General features: G+C 42.9%; 1 protein-coding gene across 1 annotated transcript; it reads left to right on the top strand.

Moving 5' to 3' along the window:
- Window positions 1–4,431: 4,431 nt before the first annotated feature.
- Window positions 4,432–16,231, top strand: faslg (Fas ligand (TNF superfamily, member 6)). Its single transcript, XM_014216822.3, has 3 exons — window positions 4,432–10,429; window positions 11,639–11,750; window positions 11,943–16,231. Exons 1-3 carry the CDS (start codon window positions 10,148–10,150, stop codon window positions 12,356–12,358), a joined length of 810 nt encoding a protein of 269 aa, XP_014072297.1. The 5' UTR covers window positions 4,432–10,147; the 3' UTR covers window positions 12,359–16,231.
- Window positions 16,232–16,683: the final 452 nt, after the last annotated feature.

The raw sequence follows: 16,683 nt of genomic DNA, 5'->3' as shown, positions 1-16,683 counted from the left end.
TGTCCAGCATGTCTCCTATCCGGAGGCGGTGAGAAGAGTGGAAGAAAGGAGTGAAGTTGAAGAAATGATGATATTAGGAGTAGACACCAGATAATATTCCTTGTCAACAGAGGGATCCTGACATGTTGCATATTAAGAAGGTGGACTTTAGCGTTTATTGCATTGGTTATCAATTCCACAGCCCAAACAGAGAGGAAATCTGAAAAAATAGGCATTGTGAGTGTGGCTGAGTGTTTTTTGGACTCAGGAATCCTGTCAATGAATGCTCCAGCCTCACAGGTACCTGAGCCTGTTTAGGGATGTGACTTGAACTGTGACTGAAGGAGTGGGATGTTTTTATTTATTTGTATACAGTATTTGTTGAGAGAGTTTGTAGCAGGTGTTTGTTTCGAGCTAGCATGCTGGGTGAGGTTTGCAGCAGCGCTAGTGTGAGTGTCAGGTTGCATGCTAGCAAGATAGCTGATGGGTTTGGTGTGGCCATGCCCGCGAAGGTATTCAATTGTTTGCAGCTGGTAGTCGTTAGCTACTGTAGGGCTGATGAGGTCTTTTTCTCTTGTGACAGAACATTTCTTGGGACAGAAAACATGGTTTTTGCCTATGGTTTTGGTAACTTTCTTTGGTGCTGTTTGCAGGATTAGATTTCCCAGTTTGGAGGACTCTGTGGCACATGCATTTGTGTTAATGCTAGGCTAGTGGCTAACTGTTGCTATGTTTTTAGCCTTGGCACATGTGTTTGTTAGTGCTAGGCTAGTGGCTAACTGGGGCTATGGCTTGTGTCATTTGCATGGCATACTGGTTTGGTTTTTGCCTGTTTAGAGTGGCTATCTCTGGGGCTTTTAGCATGTGCATGTATTGGTTAGTTAGCGGTAGGCTAGTAGCTAACTGTGGCAATGATTTGTAGCTTGATGCATGCGTTCGTGTTAGCGCTAGGCTAGTAGCTAACTGTGGCTATGGTTTATAGCATTTGTGCGTGGTGTACTGGTTTGGTTTTTGCCTGTTTAGAGTGGCTTTAGAGTTATCTCTTGGGCTTTGAGCATGTGCAGCTATTGGTTAGTTGGCTGTGAGCTAGTGGCTAACTAACTTTTCCCAGTCGATTTATTGGTTCTGTTTGGCCTACTGATTTTGACTATGGGGCATTTGAGCCAGCAGTGTGTTTTGTAGAGATAGTTGGGGGTTTTCTCAAGCTAATGAGGGATCGTTACGTCAGGTGGCAGAAATGCTGGAGGTTGAAATAGCAGAGGAGTTGAACAAGTTAGACATTGCAGTGATGTTTTGGGAGAAGTGGAGAGAGTTCTTGCCGCCGGTTCTGGTGTATAGCAGTCAGGAGGAAGAAGTCTTGTTGGAAATGGCGTGGCTAGAACAGGAGATGGCACTGCTGAAACAGCAGAATAATTAAATACCGCATAGAGGAGAGGAATTTTGTGTTGCCAGTTGGTCAGACAGTCTTGTCACTAACCAGTTTCCCGCCAGTGATCAGTGATGAGCTAGTTTCCTCAAATGATCTGGTTTGTGAAAAGTCAGGTGTATTCGGGGCCGGAGTCTCAAGGATAGTTTTGAGGTGAGGTATCCCCAGTTTGTGAAATGACTCGCGTTCAGAAGAGTGCTGATGGCTAACCAGATGAGGGGGAAGGAGGAGGATTTGTGTGGGGACTTGGAGGAAACATCCTTGGCCAAACTAGACAGTGGTTCCCAGGAAATGGTTCTCCCCTGTGAGGAATGTGATTATTGTGTGTCTCTAGCTGAGACCTGGGCAGAGATATTATGTAGTGTGTCATCTGCAGGTTGAGGATGAGGTTGATTCAGTGGTCAATTTGGGGACACGTTCTTTGCCATGGTAGAGGAGGTTGGTTGTTGATCATTGCTGACCATGAGGTTGTTTGGGTGTCAGGTATTGATTTAGCTGACACGTTTCTTACTGAGCTGTGGAAAGGAGATACTTTCCAGTCATGTGAGATTAGTGAGGATTTGCTGGAAGACGCAGTCTGTGTTTTGCAGGGTGACATGGCTGTCTAGCGATGAGAATCAGGAGCTTGAAGAATTGAGTTTGATGGAAAAGCCAGATCCACCAGTATTGTCACTCTCAGTAGATTGTCTGATGAGTGAGGAGGATATGATGAACAGTTCCCCTCTAGTGAGTGCTCAGAGCTGGAGAAAAGGGCTGTTTGGGAACATGGATGGTGTGAGTTGGCTGAAGTTGTGGTCGATGTTCACTTTTCCCTGGTGGTGTTGCTCCAAGTCTTTTAACGCTGGCTATATATCAGATGGAGCTTGTTGCTTGTGACCATGGGCCTAGTGAAGGAAGTTGGTATCTCAATTTAGAACCAGATGGGTCACAGCTCGTCCCTTTGTTTGTTCAAGTTAGACTCTTTGGCAGGAAGACATTTCCTGTGCAGACCAGTGAATTGTATGGTTTGTCTGGTTTTCTAGAATGTCTTTATCTCAGAGTTAAGGTTTTCTGTAGTCAGTTAGTTAGGTAGTTAGGCAACACTACCAGGATACACTTCCACACTCCATGCCTGAGGTGGCAACACCAACCGGGTCAAAGGCTGTGCTCTGCCAGGAAGCCTTGATAAGCACATCAGGTGCTGTCAATTAGGGTTCAGCATGGTGAGCCATGAGGCTGTTGGTTTGTTTGCTGGCCATGTTTTGGTTTTGAATATTTCATTTGAGCGTCCCTGTGTGTGGTTTCTTTTTTTAAATATATTTATTTCCATCACCACCAACTGAACAACAGTAATCCATTTGTGTTGGCCGACCATGTCGTCAAGAGAGCCAGAGCTGGCCCTGGACCAAGGTAAGGTTGCTATCTCCTGGGCACATGAAGTCAACACCTGGTCACATACACTTACTTATAATATTAATACACACATCAAATCAGGTTACAGACCAGTTAACTAGGCCTATGACCCCTAGACTTAGCGATTGCAAAAATATTAGCAGGCTAGTTGTTGGTTTAGTAAGTGTCAGTGAGCAAAAAGTTGGTTTGGTTACTGGGAGATATGAGACATACTGTATTGCATGTTTTATACTGAGATTTGCTTTGTATTGCAGTACACAGTGCTTACATTCACATTATCACAGTCAATACAATTTTGCCATGTTACTTAATCTACAGTGCCATCAGAAAATATTCCTCATTGACTTTTTCTGCATTTTATGTTACAACATGAATTCAAAATGTCTACACATTATTATTTTCAAAATTCTCCAAACTCTGACAAATTGGTTGCCGATCATTGCTGAACGTCCATTTTCAGGTCTTGCCATAGATTTTCAAGTAGATTTAAGTCAACTGTAACTTGGCCACTCAGGAACATTCACTGTCTTCTTGTTAAGCAACTCCAGTGTACATTTGGTCTTGTGTTTTAGGTTATTGTCCTGCTGAAAGGTGAATTCATCTCCCAGTGTCTGGTCAAAAGTAGACTGAACCAGGTTTCCCTCTAAGATTTGCCTGTGTTTAGCTCCATCCCAGTTATTTTTTTTATCCCAGTCCTTAATGATTACAAACATACCCATAACATGATGCAGCCACCACTATGCTTGAAAATATGGAGAGTAGTACTCAGTAATGTGTTGTATTGGATTTGCCCCAAACATAACACTTTTGTCCTGTATTCTTGCTTTGCCACAATTTTTTTTTGGTATATATTTATTCTGTACAAGCTTCCAACATTTAACTACAATGTTGTTGGGCCATAATCAGTTTTCTCCTATCACAGCCATTAAATGAACTGTTTTATTAAAGTCACCATTGACCTCATGGTGAAATACCTGAGTGGTTTCCTTCCTCTCCGGCAACATGTTAAACACTTTATAGTGAATGGGTGTATTGATACACCATTCAATGTGTAATTAATAACTTCACCATGCTCAAAGGAATATTCAATGTCTGCTCTTTTTTTTTACCCATCTACCAATAGGTGCCCTTTGAGGCATTGGAAAATCTCCCTGTGTTTGAAATTTACTGTTCGACTGAGTGACCTCAGTCACTGGGTACAGAGATGAGGTAGTCATTCAAAAATCATGTTAAACACTGTTATGCACACAGTCCATGCAACTTGTGACTTGTTAAGCACATCTTTACTCCTGAACTTATTTAGGCTTGCCATAACAAAGGAGTTGAATACTTATTGACTCAAGACATTTTAGCTTTTCATTTTTTATGAATTTAATATTTTTCTATTCATTTCTTAAGTTGTATTAATAATTCCACTTTTACGTTATGGGGTATTGTGTGTAGGCCAATGACAAAAAAAATCATAATTTAATCCATTTAAAATTCAGGCTGTAACACAACTAAATGTGTAAAAAGTCAAGGGGTGTGAATACTTTCTGAAGGCGTGTGTGTGTGTGTGTGTGTGTGTGTGTGTGTCGTGTGTGTGTGTGTGTGTGTGGGTCGTGTGTGGGGGGGGATACACTGCTCAAAAAATAAAGGGAACACTTAAACAACACAATGTAACTCCAAGTCAATCACACTTCTATGAAATCAAACTCTCCACTTAGGAAGCAACACTGATTGACAATACATTTCACATGCTGTTGTGCAAATGGAATAGACAACAGGTGGAAATTATAGGCAATTAGCAAGACACCCCCAAAAAAGGAGTGGTTCTGCAGGTGGGGACCACAGACCACTTCTCAGTTCCTATGCTTCCTGGCTGGTGTTTTGGTCACTTTTGAATGCTGGCGGTGCTTTCACTCTAGTGGTAGCATGAGACGGAGTCTACAACCCACACAAGTGGCTCAGGTAGTGCAGCTCATCCAGGATGGCACATCAATGCGAGCTGTGGCAAGAAGGGTTGCTGTGTCTGTCAGCGTAGTGTCCAGAGCATGGAGGCGCTACCAGGAGACAGGCCAGTACATCAGGAGACGTGGAGGAGGCCGTAGGAGGGCAACAACCCAGCAGCAGGACCGCTACCTCCGCCTTTGTGCAAGGAGGAGCAGGAGAAGCACTGCCAGAGCCCTGCAAAATGACCTCCAGCAGGCCACAAATGTGCATGTGTCTGCTCAAACGGTCAGAAACAGACTCCATGAGGGCCCGACGTCCACAGGTGGGGGTTGTGCTTACAGCCCAACACCGTGCAGGACGTTTGGCATTTGCCAGAGAACACCAACATTGGCAAATTCGCCACTGGTGCCCTGTGCTCTTCACGGATGAAAGCAGGTTCACACTGAGCACGTGACAGACGTGACAGAGTCTGGAGACGCCGTGGAGAACGTTCTGCTGCCTGCAACATCCTCCAGCATGACCGGTTTGGCGGTGGGTCAGTCATGGTGTGGGGTGGCATTTCTTTGGGGACCGCACAGCCCTCCATGTGCTCGCCAGAGGTAGCCTGACTGCCATTAGGTACCGAGATGAGATCCTCAGACCCCTTGTGAGACCATATGCTGGTGCGGTTGGCCCTGGGTTCCTCCTAATGCAAGACAATGCTAGACCTCATGTGGCTGGAGTGTGTCAGCAGTTCCTGCAAGAGGAAGGCATTGATGCTATGGACTGGCCCGCCCGTTCCCCAGACCTGAATCCAATTGAGCACATCTGGGACATCATGTCTCGCTCCATCCACCAACGCCACATTGCACCACAGACTGTCCAGGAGTTGACGGATGCTTTAGTCCAGGTCTGGGAGGAGATCCCTCAGGAGACCATCCGCCACCTCATCAGGAGCATGCCCAGACATTGTAGGGAGGTCATACAGGCACGTGGAGGCCACACACACTACTAAGCCTCATTTTTACTTGTTTTAAGGACATTACGTCAAAGTTGGATCAGCCTGTAGTGTGATTTTTCCACTTTAATTTTGAGTGTGACTCCAAATCCAGACCTCCATGGGTTGATAAATTGGATTTCCATTGATTATTTTTGTGATTTTGTTGTCAGCACATTCAACTATGTAAAGAAAAAAGTATTTAAGATTTTTTCTTTCATTCAGATCTAGGATGTGTTGTTTAAGTGTTCCCTTTATTTTTTTGAGCAGTATGTATGTGTGTATGTATATATATATGTATATATATTTCCTGCCACTAACAGCACATTTACTGAGGTTCTCGCTTGCAGTTTTACTGATGTGTAGGAGTGCCACCATCGTAACCATTTATCATAATTTCAGTTGATTTTAATCTGGTCAACCGAACTGTGAGGATTGTGATGACCTTTCAGTTTAACCACTGCCTGACTGTTTCAGTGTAACCACTATTACTCATTCCTTCAGTGGAATCAGGCCCTCCCTGAGCGCTGACATGCAGTCTCATGGAAACCTCCAGAACCACAGTAGAGAAAAGATTAGGGCATTGTTTTTTCCAGAAGTTATAATGATCAAAGAGCTTGTGATGTCCAAGATTAATACTATGGATGTTGTTTTGAGTACCATCACAAACATTTCTACTATAAAACAATTCCATGTGCCGTTAAGGGGAACTGGAGAAAGACCATTTAAATGAAAATTACTGAAAGGAATAAGTAACTTATCTTAGCTTCATATGCTAAATATACATATTTTTTTTAATTTTCAGTAAAGTTGCTTGATGCAGAACAGATAATCGTTTGATGGCAGCAACCACAGAGTAGAGATGAGGGGAGGATTTTATTACATAAAGAACCATTGTCAATTGTTATGTCTAATACTTACAAATGAATGTATTGCGCAGAGCAGGGGAACTGGTAAAGACTAAAGATAATGAACACAAATTAGTGATGTTACACATTTTATTTTCCATTTCAATTAATACAGTTGAAGTCGGAAGTTTACATACACTTAGGTTGGAGTCATTAAAAGTCGTTTTTCAACCACTCCACCAATTTCTTGTTAACAAACTATAGTTTTGGCAAGTCGGTTAGGACATCTACTTTGTGCATGACACAAGTCATTTTTCCAACAATTGTTTACAGAAAGATTATTTCACTTTCACAATTATTTCACAATAATTCACTGTATCACAATTCCAGTGGGTCAGAAATTAACATACACTAAGTTTACTGTGCCTTTAAACAGCTTGGAAAATTCCAGAAAATTATGTAATGGCTTTAGAAGCTTCTGAAAGGCTAATTGACATAATTTGAGTCAAGGTGGTGTACCTGTGGATGTATTTCAAGGCCTACCTTCAAACTCAGTGCCTCTTTGCTTGACATCATGGGAAAATCAAAAGAAATCAGCCTAGACATCAGAAAAAAATTGTTGACCTCCACAAGTCTGGTTCATCCTTGGGAGCAATTTCCAAACGTCTGAAGGTACCACGTTCATCTGTACAAACAATAGTACGCAAGTATAAATACCATGGGAACACGCAGCAGTCATACCACTCAGGAAGGAGACGCGTTCTGTCTCCTAGAGATGAACGTACTCTGGTGCAAAAAGTGCAAATCAATCGCAGAACAACAGTAAAAGTACTTGTGAAGATGCTGGAGGAAACAGGTACAAAAGTATCTATATCCACAGTAAAACAAGTCTTCTATCGACATAACCTGAAAGGCTGCTCAGCAAGGAAGATGCCAAACCGCCATATAAAAGACAGACTACGGTTTGCAACTGCACATGGGGACAAAGGTTGTACTTTTTGGAGAAATGTTCTCTGGTCTGATGAAACAAAAATAGAACTGTTTGGCCATAATGACCATCGTTATGTTTGGAGGGAAAAAGGGGGAGGCTTGCAAGCCGAAAAACACCATCCCAACCGTGAAGCACGGGGGTGGCAGCATCATGTTGTGGGGGTGCTTTGCTGCAGGAGGGACTGGTGCACTTCACAAAATAGATGGCTTCATTAGGAAGGAAAATTATGTGGATATATTGAAGCAGCATCTCAAGACATCAGTCAGGAAGTTAAAGCTTGGTCGCAGATCTTCCAAACGGACAGTGACCCCAAGCATACATCCAAAGTTGTGGCAAAATAGCTTAAGGACAACAAAGTCAAGGTATTGGAGTGGCCATCACAAAGCCCTGACCTCAATCATATAGAAAATGTGTGGGCAGAACTGAAAAAGCGTGTGCGAGCAAGGAGGCCGACAAACCTGACTCAGTTACACCAGCTCTGTCAGGAAGAATTGGGCAAAATTCACCCAACTTATTGTGGGAAGATTGTGGAAGGCTACTCGAAATGTTTGACCTAAGTTAAGCAATTTAAAGGCAATGCTAGCAAATACTAATTGAGTGTATGTAAACTTCTGACCCACTGGGTATGTGATGAAAGAAATAAAAGCTGAAATAAATAATTCTCTCTACTATTATGTCATTTCACATTCTTAAAATAAAGTGGTGATCCTAACTGACCTAAAACAGGACATTTTTACTAGGATTAAATGTCAGGGATTTGGCTAAGGTGTATGTAAACTTCCGACTTCAACTGTATGTTCCGAAATGTTGACATACAGTATATTATATCAATCATTTTCCCCTTTAGATTTTCAGTAAAGTTGCTTTGTGCAGAAAATGTCAGAACCGTTTGATTGAAACCTCCGCAGCGACAGAAGGGGATACTGAGTGTTTTTCTAATCCACACCCCTATCTGTGACCAACAGATGCCTATCTGAATTCCCAATCATGTAAAATCCGTAGATTGTTTCCTAATCCATTCATTTCAATTGACTGATTTCCTTATATGAACTGTAACTTAGTAAGATATTTGAAATTGCGGCATGTTGCATTTATATTTTGTGTGTGTGTGTGTGCAAAATATAAAGACTGGTCAATCACAACCAGCCAACTTGACACAACTGTGGAAGCATTGGAGTCAACATGGGCCAGCATCTCTGTGGAACGCTTTCGACACCTTGTAGAGTCCATGCCCTAACAAATTTAAGCTGTTCTGAGAGCAAAAGGGTGCAACTCAGTGTTAGGAAGGTGTTCTTAATGTTTTGTGCACTGTGTATATTATGAACTCACTCAACTTACTATTGAGAGTAAGAATCGTAGAATACACCAGGTACATTTTTTAAACTTGGTTGTGCATCAGCAGTTTTTCTGTCAGTCACTGACAGTCACTCAATTAGCCATGTCAGTTTTAGATTGGTAGTTTAGCCAGCCATCTAAACTTGATTTAAAAACTTTGTTAGTCATTTTCACTCATATCAAATTAACATGGCATAAGTCATTAGAAAATGTGTAGAATTGCATTTTCTCTCTAACCCCTCTAACCCCCAATATCTTGCTAAGGGCCTCCAAAAGGCTGTCCAGAGCTAAGGGACAATAGACACTGGGGAGGCGCAAGTGTGTCAGTGTCACTTTCCTGTAAACCCAAGTTAGTTAACGTTAGGGGGTTCTGAGTCGATATGACGTCTTCCTTTGCCTGGTTAGACCGCACAAACACCATACACACTATAACACCCCATACCGTTCTCAGTTCTCACGAAGAGCAGCAGACTCCTGATGAAAGCAGGCTGAGTAGCTGTAAGCTTTTTCATGTGGCAGTTTCTACTTCCCACTGAGAAGTGTGTGTGCTTCTGAAACGATCATTTTCTGCTGCATCACTGTTTACAAATAAAAATATACATGCACAATCCTCTCTGACTTTCATTTTTAATTATATAAGTGCAGCAGTCCCCCTACTCTACCCAAAAGCTCCAACTTTCCTCATTGGTCATATGTAGTTCTGTGGGGCTGTGAGTACAAGTAAGGGGTTTTCTCAAGAAGTCTTTCTAGGTTGTTCTCTTTGTCTGGCCCCATGATGAGATGAACAAAGTGGTTAGAAAGGCAGAGGTCAGCCAAACAACCCTCTTCCTCTCTCTGTAGCTTTGCGCTGTGCTATGGTTTGGAGAGCATATTAAAGAAACACATTTTCAGTGTTTAATGACACTGTAATTAACTATCACTGCGTGTTTAACTTCCATTTTCTAAGTCTGTGAGCGCATGTGCACATGCATGTATGAAAGTGTGTGCGAAGAGTGTAAATTAGTTTCTCTACTCTGAGGTCATTATCTACCTGCCCTGCAACAGCACCAGTCACCTGTCTAAGTTTCATTTTGACAGATGAGAGGACGGCGAGAGTGAGTGCGAAGTGGTGTGAGCTTGTCACAGACCCACCCAGCGTTGGGGTGGAAGCTGTGGGTTCCAGTCGCCTTGATACATTTTTTTCTTTTCTTTTTTTTAAGACCAAGGCTCAGAAGCACACACCTCCTGCGCACACAGGCGACACACACTCCTCTCACACACACTGCACCATGAGCGGTACCCAGGGCTATACATACCCCCAGGTGTTTCTAGTGGACCGCAGTGGAGGTCCACAGCCATTGGTCCAACCTCCAGGCCTGGTACCTTGCTGGTCCTTCCCTCCTGCCCAGGAGAGGGTAAGGGAGCAGGGCAGGGCCAGGGGCTGCAGGGGGGTTGGCTCCTGGAGCCTGGTTGTGGCTTTGCTGTTTCTGCTGCTGCTGGTGTTTGGGGCTCTGGGGCTGGGAGCCTACCAGATACACCGACTACAGACTCAACTGGATGGGATACAACGGGTGAGGGGTTTTGCTCAGTGTTTTGGGGGGGTTCTCCTGGAGCAAGTCTGCTCTCTGATTTCTATTTGTATCAACGGGTCTTTGTATCTAGTCACTTCTGTCTCATAATGCTCTTTCTGTAGGATATTATAAGAGCATCTCTCTTTGCAATGACACTGCACTGCTCCTCTGCAAAAAATATCAATGAAATGAATACAGAGAGGAATCTGTGGTAGTTCATATTTAGCATCTTGTTGCATATCATTGTTTTGATGTTGGGAACATCTTAACTTACTCATGAGGAAAACAGGCATATATAGAGCAATAGTAATGGCGACTTTTTGTAGGCACTAACTCCGCCATGGCTCGTTGGGTAAACATTTTTCTATGGGGAAATTAATAGTGGTTTTGGATAAACACAGAAAATAGTCTGTGGTAAACACATGCTTAGGAGATCTTACGTTTTGTTATTTGATCATCTTCATCAGCTAATGTCACTTTTTGAGTTTAAGCATTTCTGTGCTCAAAACGAGCGCAAAAAAGGCTTCATAATTCATAAAGGTCATGTTAACGGACTGATATTATCTAGAACAAAATGCATAATATCCCCTAAGACTGTGATAACCTCAGATCTCATTTTTGGCGTTTATCCCAAACCCTATTTTTCATTTCCCCCATAGGGGCAACATTCATTTCCCCCATAGGAATAGCTGAACGAACCAGACATAATTCACTTCTGGCTTTTAGTACTAGAAGCTGGCGAGCTCTATAGTCTCTGTTTTTCCCCCCCTAAAATGCATTACAACATGCAACATTGTAGCAACAACGGTTGAAAACTATGAACCTAAAAAGAGATGATTGTGACCACTGGAAATGGAGTGGGAGACTGGTGAGAGGTAGGTGGTACAAACAGACTGGGGTTAAGGGTAGATGAAAAAAGGTTTGACTTTGACTTTTGTGCAGGTTTTATTGCTGCCTCTGCATCTCAGACTATTAAGTAGCAATGACATTTAAAGACCGGAATCTGTTCAGAATTGTGGTCACCAGTCCAGCGCTGCTACAGGATATCCTTGACTCGTATCAAAGAACACGTTCAGAAAGGAGCTGATGTTCAGCGCACATTAGCGCAACATTTCTCTATAACCCTTAACCCCAAAATGTAATTTAAAATAACCTGTGTGTATGTTAACGTGATGTGACATTGATGTCTTTTTTCTTCTTATTTCACAGGAGGTTAACATTGAGAGCCAAGGTTGTGCGCCTGAGAAGCTAGTGGGTGACCTTCCAGAGTCTGATCCAGACACAGGGAAGAAGGCCAGCAGACCTGCAGCACACGTCATAGGTAAGTAAGCTGGGGTGTGCAGGCTTTTGCTCCAGCCCTTCTCAAACACCTGATTCTAGTAATCGCCTGCTAATCAGGACCATGATTAACTGAATTAGGTGTGCACCCCTGATGTAGAGTAGGGACTGTGAAATCCAGTGAAGTCTCATATCTAACCCCACTCTCCCTGCTGTCTCCCTTTGTCTCCTTCAGGCCGGATCCAGAAGGATGTTTCCCAGAGTACCTTGCGTTGGGAGCCCAAGGCAGGTCGGGCCTTCACAGAGGGAGGCGTGGTCTATCGGGATGGTGGTCTGCAGGTCAACGAGACTGGGCTCTACCACATCTACTCCCGGGTGCAGTTTGAGGCCAATCACTGCACCCCTACAGATGCCTTGGTTCACTCTGTGTTTGTGAGGAGGCCCTGGAGCTCCAAGCCTCTCACGTTGATAGAGGCGCACAGGGAGGGCTACTGCAGCTCGGGCTCTAATGGACGTGTCTGGACCTCTGGGAGTTACCTGGGCTCCACATTGCAGCTGGAGAAGCAGGACTGGGTCTATGTGAACGTCTCCCACCCAGCCATACTCAGCCACACTCATCATGCCAACTTCTTTGGACTCCACAAAATCTAGCGAAAAGGATGAAATCTGGAGTTGGTTTCAACTGATATTTCACTCAGAGAACCTTAACACTAAAATGCTGGAGAAAAAAGTAGTATTTATTATGATAAAGATCTGGCACTGATTCCAGCTGCAGGTCTGAATTTATGTTCATTAGAACACAAAAATGTGCATGTTTGGGATTTTATATACGTCAACAGGGATCCAATTTTTTATATTCTATTAAAGGTATTTTAAAAAAAAAATGTAAAGTTCAGACTCTGAGATCTTTGTCAGATGTGATTGTATAATAGGAGGATGATTAGTTCTTTTATTGTTTTGGTTTGTGTTTTTTGTTATGTCCCTTCCATTTTGTTCTCTCAATCTGTCACTCCCTCGCTTCATTAAAACATTTTTATTTTTTAATGTAACCTTTATTTAACTAGGCAAGTCAGTTAAGAACAAATTCTTATTACAATGACAGCCTAAATATTTCATCACAGTTTGCAGACCTCAAAGTTTATGGTTGTGCCGGTGTGGACATGAAACTAAGGTTAGGGTAGGTTTGAGATATGAAAAGGGCTGACTGATTTCCAATGATTTTACAGAACTGTGGGGAATTGTGTTTCTATCGTTGAGCACCTTGGAGTCTGGCCCTGAATGACATGAAATGCAATGCTCACTTTACTCTAAAAGGGGTCAGGGTCATTTTACCCACAAACGCAAGCAGACTTTCCCCTGTAATCAAATCAAATGTATTTATATAGCCCTTCTTACATCAGCTGATATCTCAAAGTGCTGTACAGAAACCCAGCCTAAAACCCCAAACAGCAAGTAATGCAGGTGTAGAAGCACGGTGGCTAGGAAAAACTCCCTAGAAAGGCCAAAACCTAGGAAGAAACCTAGAGAGGAACCAGGCTATGAGGGGTGGCCAGTCCTTTTCTGGCTGTGCCGGGTGGCGATTATAACAGAACATGGCCAAGATGTTCAAATGTTCATAAATGACAAGCATGGTCAAATAATAATAATCACAGTAGTTGTCGAGGGTGCAACAAGTCAGCACCGCAAGTTTAAATGTCAGTTGGCTTTTCATAGCCGATCATTGAGAGTATCTCTACCGCTCCTACTGTCTCTAGAGAGTTGAAAACAGCAGGTCTGGGACAGGTAGCACGTGCGGTGAACAGGTCAGGGTTCCATAGCCGCAGGCAGAACATTTGAAACTGGAGCAGCAGCACGGCCAGGTGGACTGGGGACAGCAAGGAGTCATCATGCCAGGTAGTCCTGAGGCATGGTCCTAGGGCTCAGATCCTCTGAGAGAGAGAAAGAAAGAGAGAATTAGAGAGAGCATACTTAAATTCACACAGGACACCGGATAAGACAGGAGAAATACTCCAGATATAACAGACTGATCCTAGCCCCCCGACACATAAACTACTGCAGCATAAATACTGGAAGCTGAGCCAGGAGGGGTCAGGAGACACTGTGGCCCCATCCGATGATACCCCCAGACAGTGCCAAACAGGCAGGATATAACCCCACCCACTTTGCCAAAGCACAGCCCCCACACCACTAGAGGGATATCTTCAACCACCAACTTATCATCCTGAGACAAGGCCGAGTATAACCCACAAAGATCTCCGCCACGGCACAACCCAAGGGGGGGGCGCCAATGCAGAGTTATGGAGATTATTGTGTAACATTGAAGTACATAGCAACACAATACTGAATGAGGGGGAACAGCCAGAGCAGGGCATAAACCGGTGGCCGTGTCCGAATAAACATACTTGCATCCTAAATAGTATGTAGTTTGAGTATGCGATAAAGTAACGTAAGTTTATTGGATGCGACATTTCAAAAATGAGTATACTTTAAAGGCCCGGATGTCATACTCATTTCGGCTGATCAATTAGATTTGCGGATGCACTACCTAAATCAACGAATAGCGGGAAATGGCGAATTCTCAGTATGTGAAAATAGAATGTTTAATAGAATACAGCATTTCGAAAATCAAGTATGGTTTGAATGCCAGGATGCAATACTCATTTCAGCTCTACATCTAGTATTATTCGATGCACACTTTTACACAATGTATTGGAAGAGGTGGGCTGAGAGTGATGGGCCCTAGTTCTCTTCAAGTAGCCAACAACAAAACTATGCTACTTAATTGGGAAAATACCCGAAGCTTCTGCAGTGGTTCTCACTGAAAAGTGTTTCTTGTTCTGTTTGCCTTCATCAGAGCTTTTAAACTAAATACTAAACCATCTTTTGATTTCTGAATGTGTGGCACCGAGGACTCGGGATGTTGCTGCATTATTGATGTCATGTAAAATAGGCCTTTTGATTTGAACATATGGATTGTTTTAGTTTTGTAGGCTATCTATTTAATTATTTAATTTATGGATCAAGCCTTCACAGTCATTCTGAACTCGTTCCCAATGATCAGTCAGGGTAAGTAAGTTTGTTGCTGTCCAGCGGTTCTAAATATACTTCCATGTTTTTCTGTGCAATAGCCTTATGATTTGAACATTTTAAAAGTTTTGGTGTGTGTACTAGGCTATTTGATTTAAATGTATATATGTTACACCACTGGTTTCACTAACAAATATGTTGAAATGGAACCAAATAATCTGTTTCTGTCTTCAGTCCTTTTTAAATAAAATAGATTGGCTATATGGTCTACTACGATATATTGTAGGTTGAATGTGATAGTCTGCCTATAAAGGGCCTGTGTAGGCTTATAACTGCATTGCAATTCTATTCAAAGTTTAGAGAAATTTCTAAAATTGGAAATTAGCTATTATCAGGTTGGTTAAAATGCAATGCAGGTCTGCTGAATTTGGAAAAATCCACCTGCACTCGGCCCCGCCCCACCTACTTAGCCAATCAGAAGCCGCTACTGCATTGCGGCTGTGTCATACTGCAGACTTTTTAGGGAGTGGCTCCTAATCCATGACAGGATCTTTAATTTCTGAGGGTCCAGGGTTCCGGTCTGGAAGCACAGTTTCAACAGCTCCTACAGTTTTGTTTCGGTACTGCAGTTTAACTGACTCCCAGCCCAGAAAGACAATTTCCATACACAGCCACACAGAGAAGTCAGATTTGAAAATTCCTAATAAGACACTTTAGTCATCGACTTTGAACACAAAACATCCATTAGAATTCTGCAAATAATTGTCGCTCGGGCAGATATTCTTTTACCACTCACAGCCGAAAATATTAACAGTTTATATTCATCCACATAGGGGTGGCAGATAGCCTAGTGGTTAGAGTGTTGGGCCAGTAACTGCAAGATTGCTGGATCAAATCCCTGAGCTCATAAGGTAAAAGTATGTTGTTCTGAACAAGGCAGTTAACCCACTGTTCCTTGGTAGGCTGTAATTGTGAATAAGAATGTGCTCTTAACTGACTTGCCTGGTTAAATAATTTCAAAAAAATCTATGTCTGCCATGTTTTTGGATGAGGTGACGACGTAGTCTCTGCTCTCGCTGCGCCCTGTGCACACTGACTGCTGGTATGCATGTGATGTTGGTCCATATAAACCGAGGGAGGTAGCTGCCTCCCAATTATGGCAACCAGAATATGGGCAAGTGGGTATGTAGAAAGGAAAGTAGTGGGCATGTGGAAAGGAGTGGGTGTGTAGAAAGGAAAGTAGTGGGTGGGTGGACAGGAGTGGGTGTCAAAAGCACTCTGTTATTGGTTAGACTGTTTAGATTGAGCTGTGTTGTTTTTCTTCCATTACCAGGTGACTGCTGTACATTGAGTTACCATACCGCGAGAGTTTTGACTTTTGTTTTTAAACCAGAGGATGAGTCTGAGTTGTATTTCACTGTTAGTTTTACACAAATAATTGTACATTTTCAGTTGTAAACTGACGATTTATTTTGATTAAAGTATTGATGATGGGTGTACTGTTGCTTCATGCGTTGTATGGGTGTGATTACTGTGACTGTCACCCTGATATTGGCTACTAGGTAGCTACTTCCCACTCTGTTGCTGGACAGTAGTGCTTGTCATGCAGACGCGAACGGCACTGTGTCCTGTTTTTTTTATGCCCTTCCCATTGAGTTGTAGACTAGACTGTAGCCTATGTATCAAGGTGACATCTGGATGGTTATCAATATAAATGATTTATTGTGTAGGCTGCTGTCCTACTTCAAAAAAAAATCATGTGGGAGAAAAAAATGGCCAAGTTAGCTACCACCGGCAACATGAAAGTGATACCCAGTAGGAAGCACCGGTGCACTGGTCGCTGGCTTATCTCATCATGCAGTCCAATCAGACACACCAAACAGTCTTGAGTGGCAACAAATCTGCCCAATTAGCTGATTCGATTTCCATACACCCACACTTCTCAACAC

This window comes from Salmo salar, chromosome 10 (assembly GCF_965601325.2).
Source record: "Salmo salar chromosome 10, fSalSal1, whole genome shotgun sequence".
NCBI classification, from domain to species: domain Eukaryota; kingdom Metazoa; phylum Chordata; class Actinopteri; order Salmoniformes; family Salmonidae; genus Salmo; species Salmo salar.
Note: the sequence above shows the minus strand (reverse complement) of the source record. Positions and strands in the feature narration are given on the sequence as shown.

Bases quoted from the DNA above. Each gene is read 5' to 3' on its own strand.
- faslg (XM_014216822.3), top strand. From the start codon at position 10,148: ATGAGCGGTACCCAGGGCTATACATACCCCCAGGTGTTTCTAGTGGAC. The intron at 10,430-11,638 runs GTGAGGGGTTTT...CTTATTTCACAG, and splicing joins AACTGGATGGGATACAACGG to GAGGTTAACATTGAGAGCCA. The intron at 11,751-11,942 runs GTAAGTAAGCTG...TGTCTCCTTCAG, and splicing joins ACCTGCAGCACACGTCATAG to GCCGGATCCAGAAGGATGTT.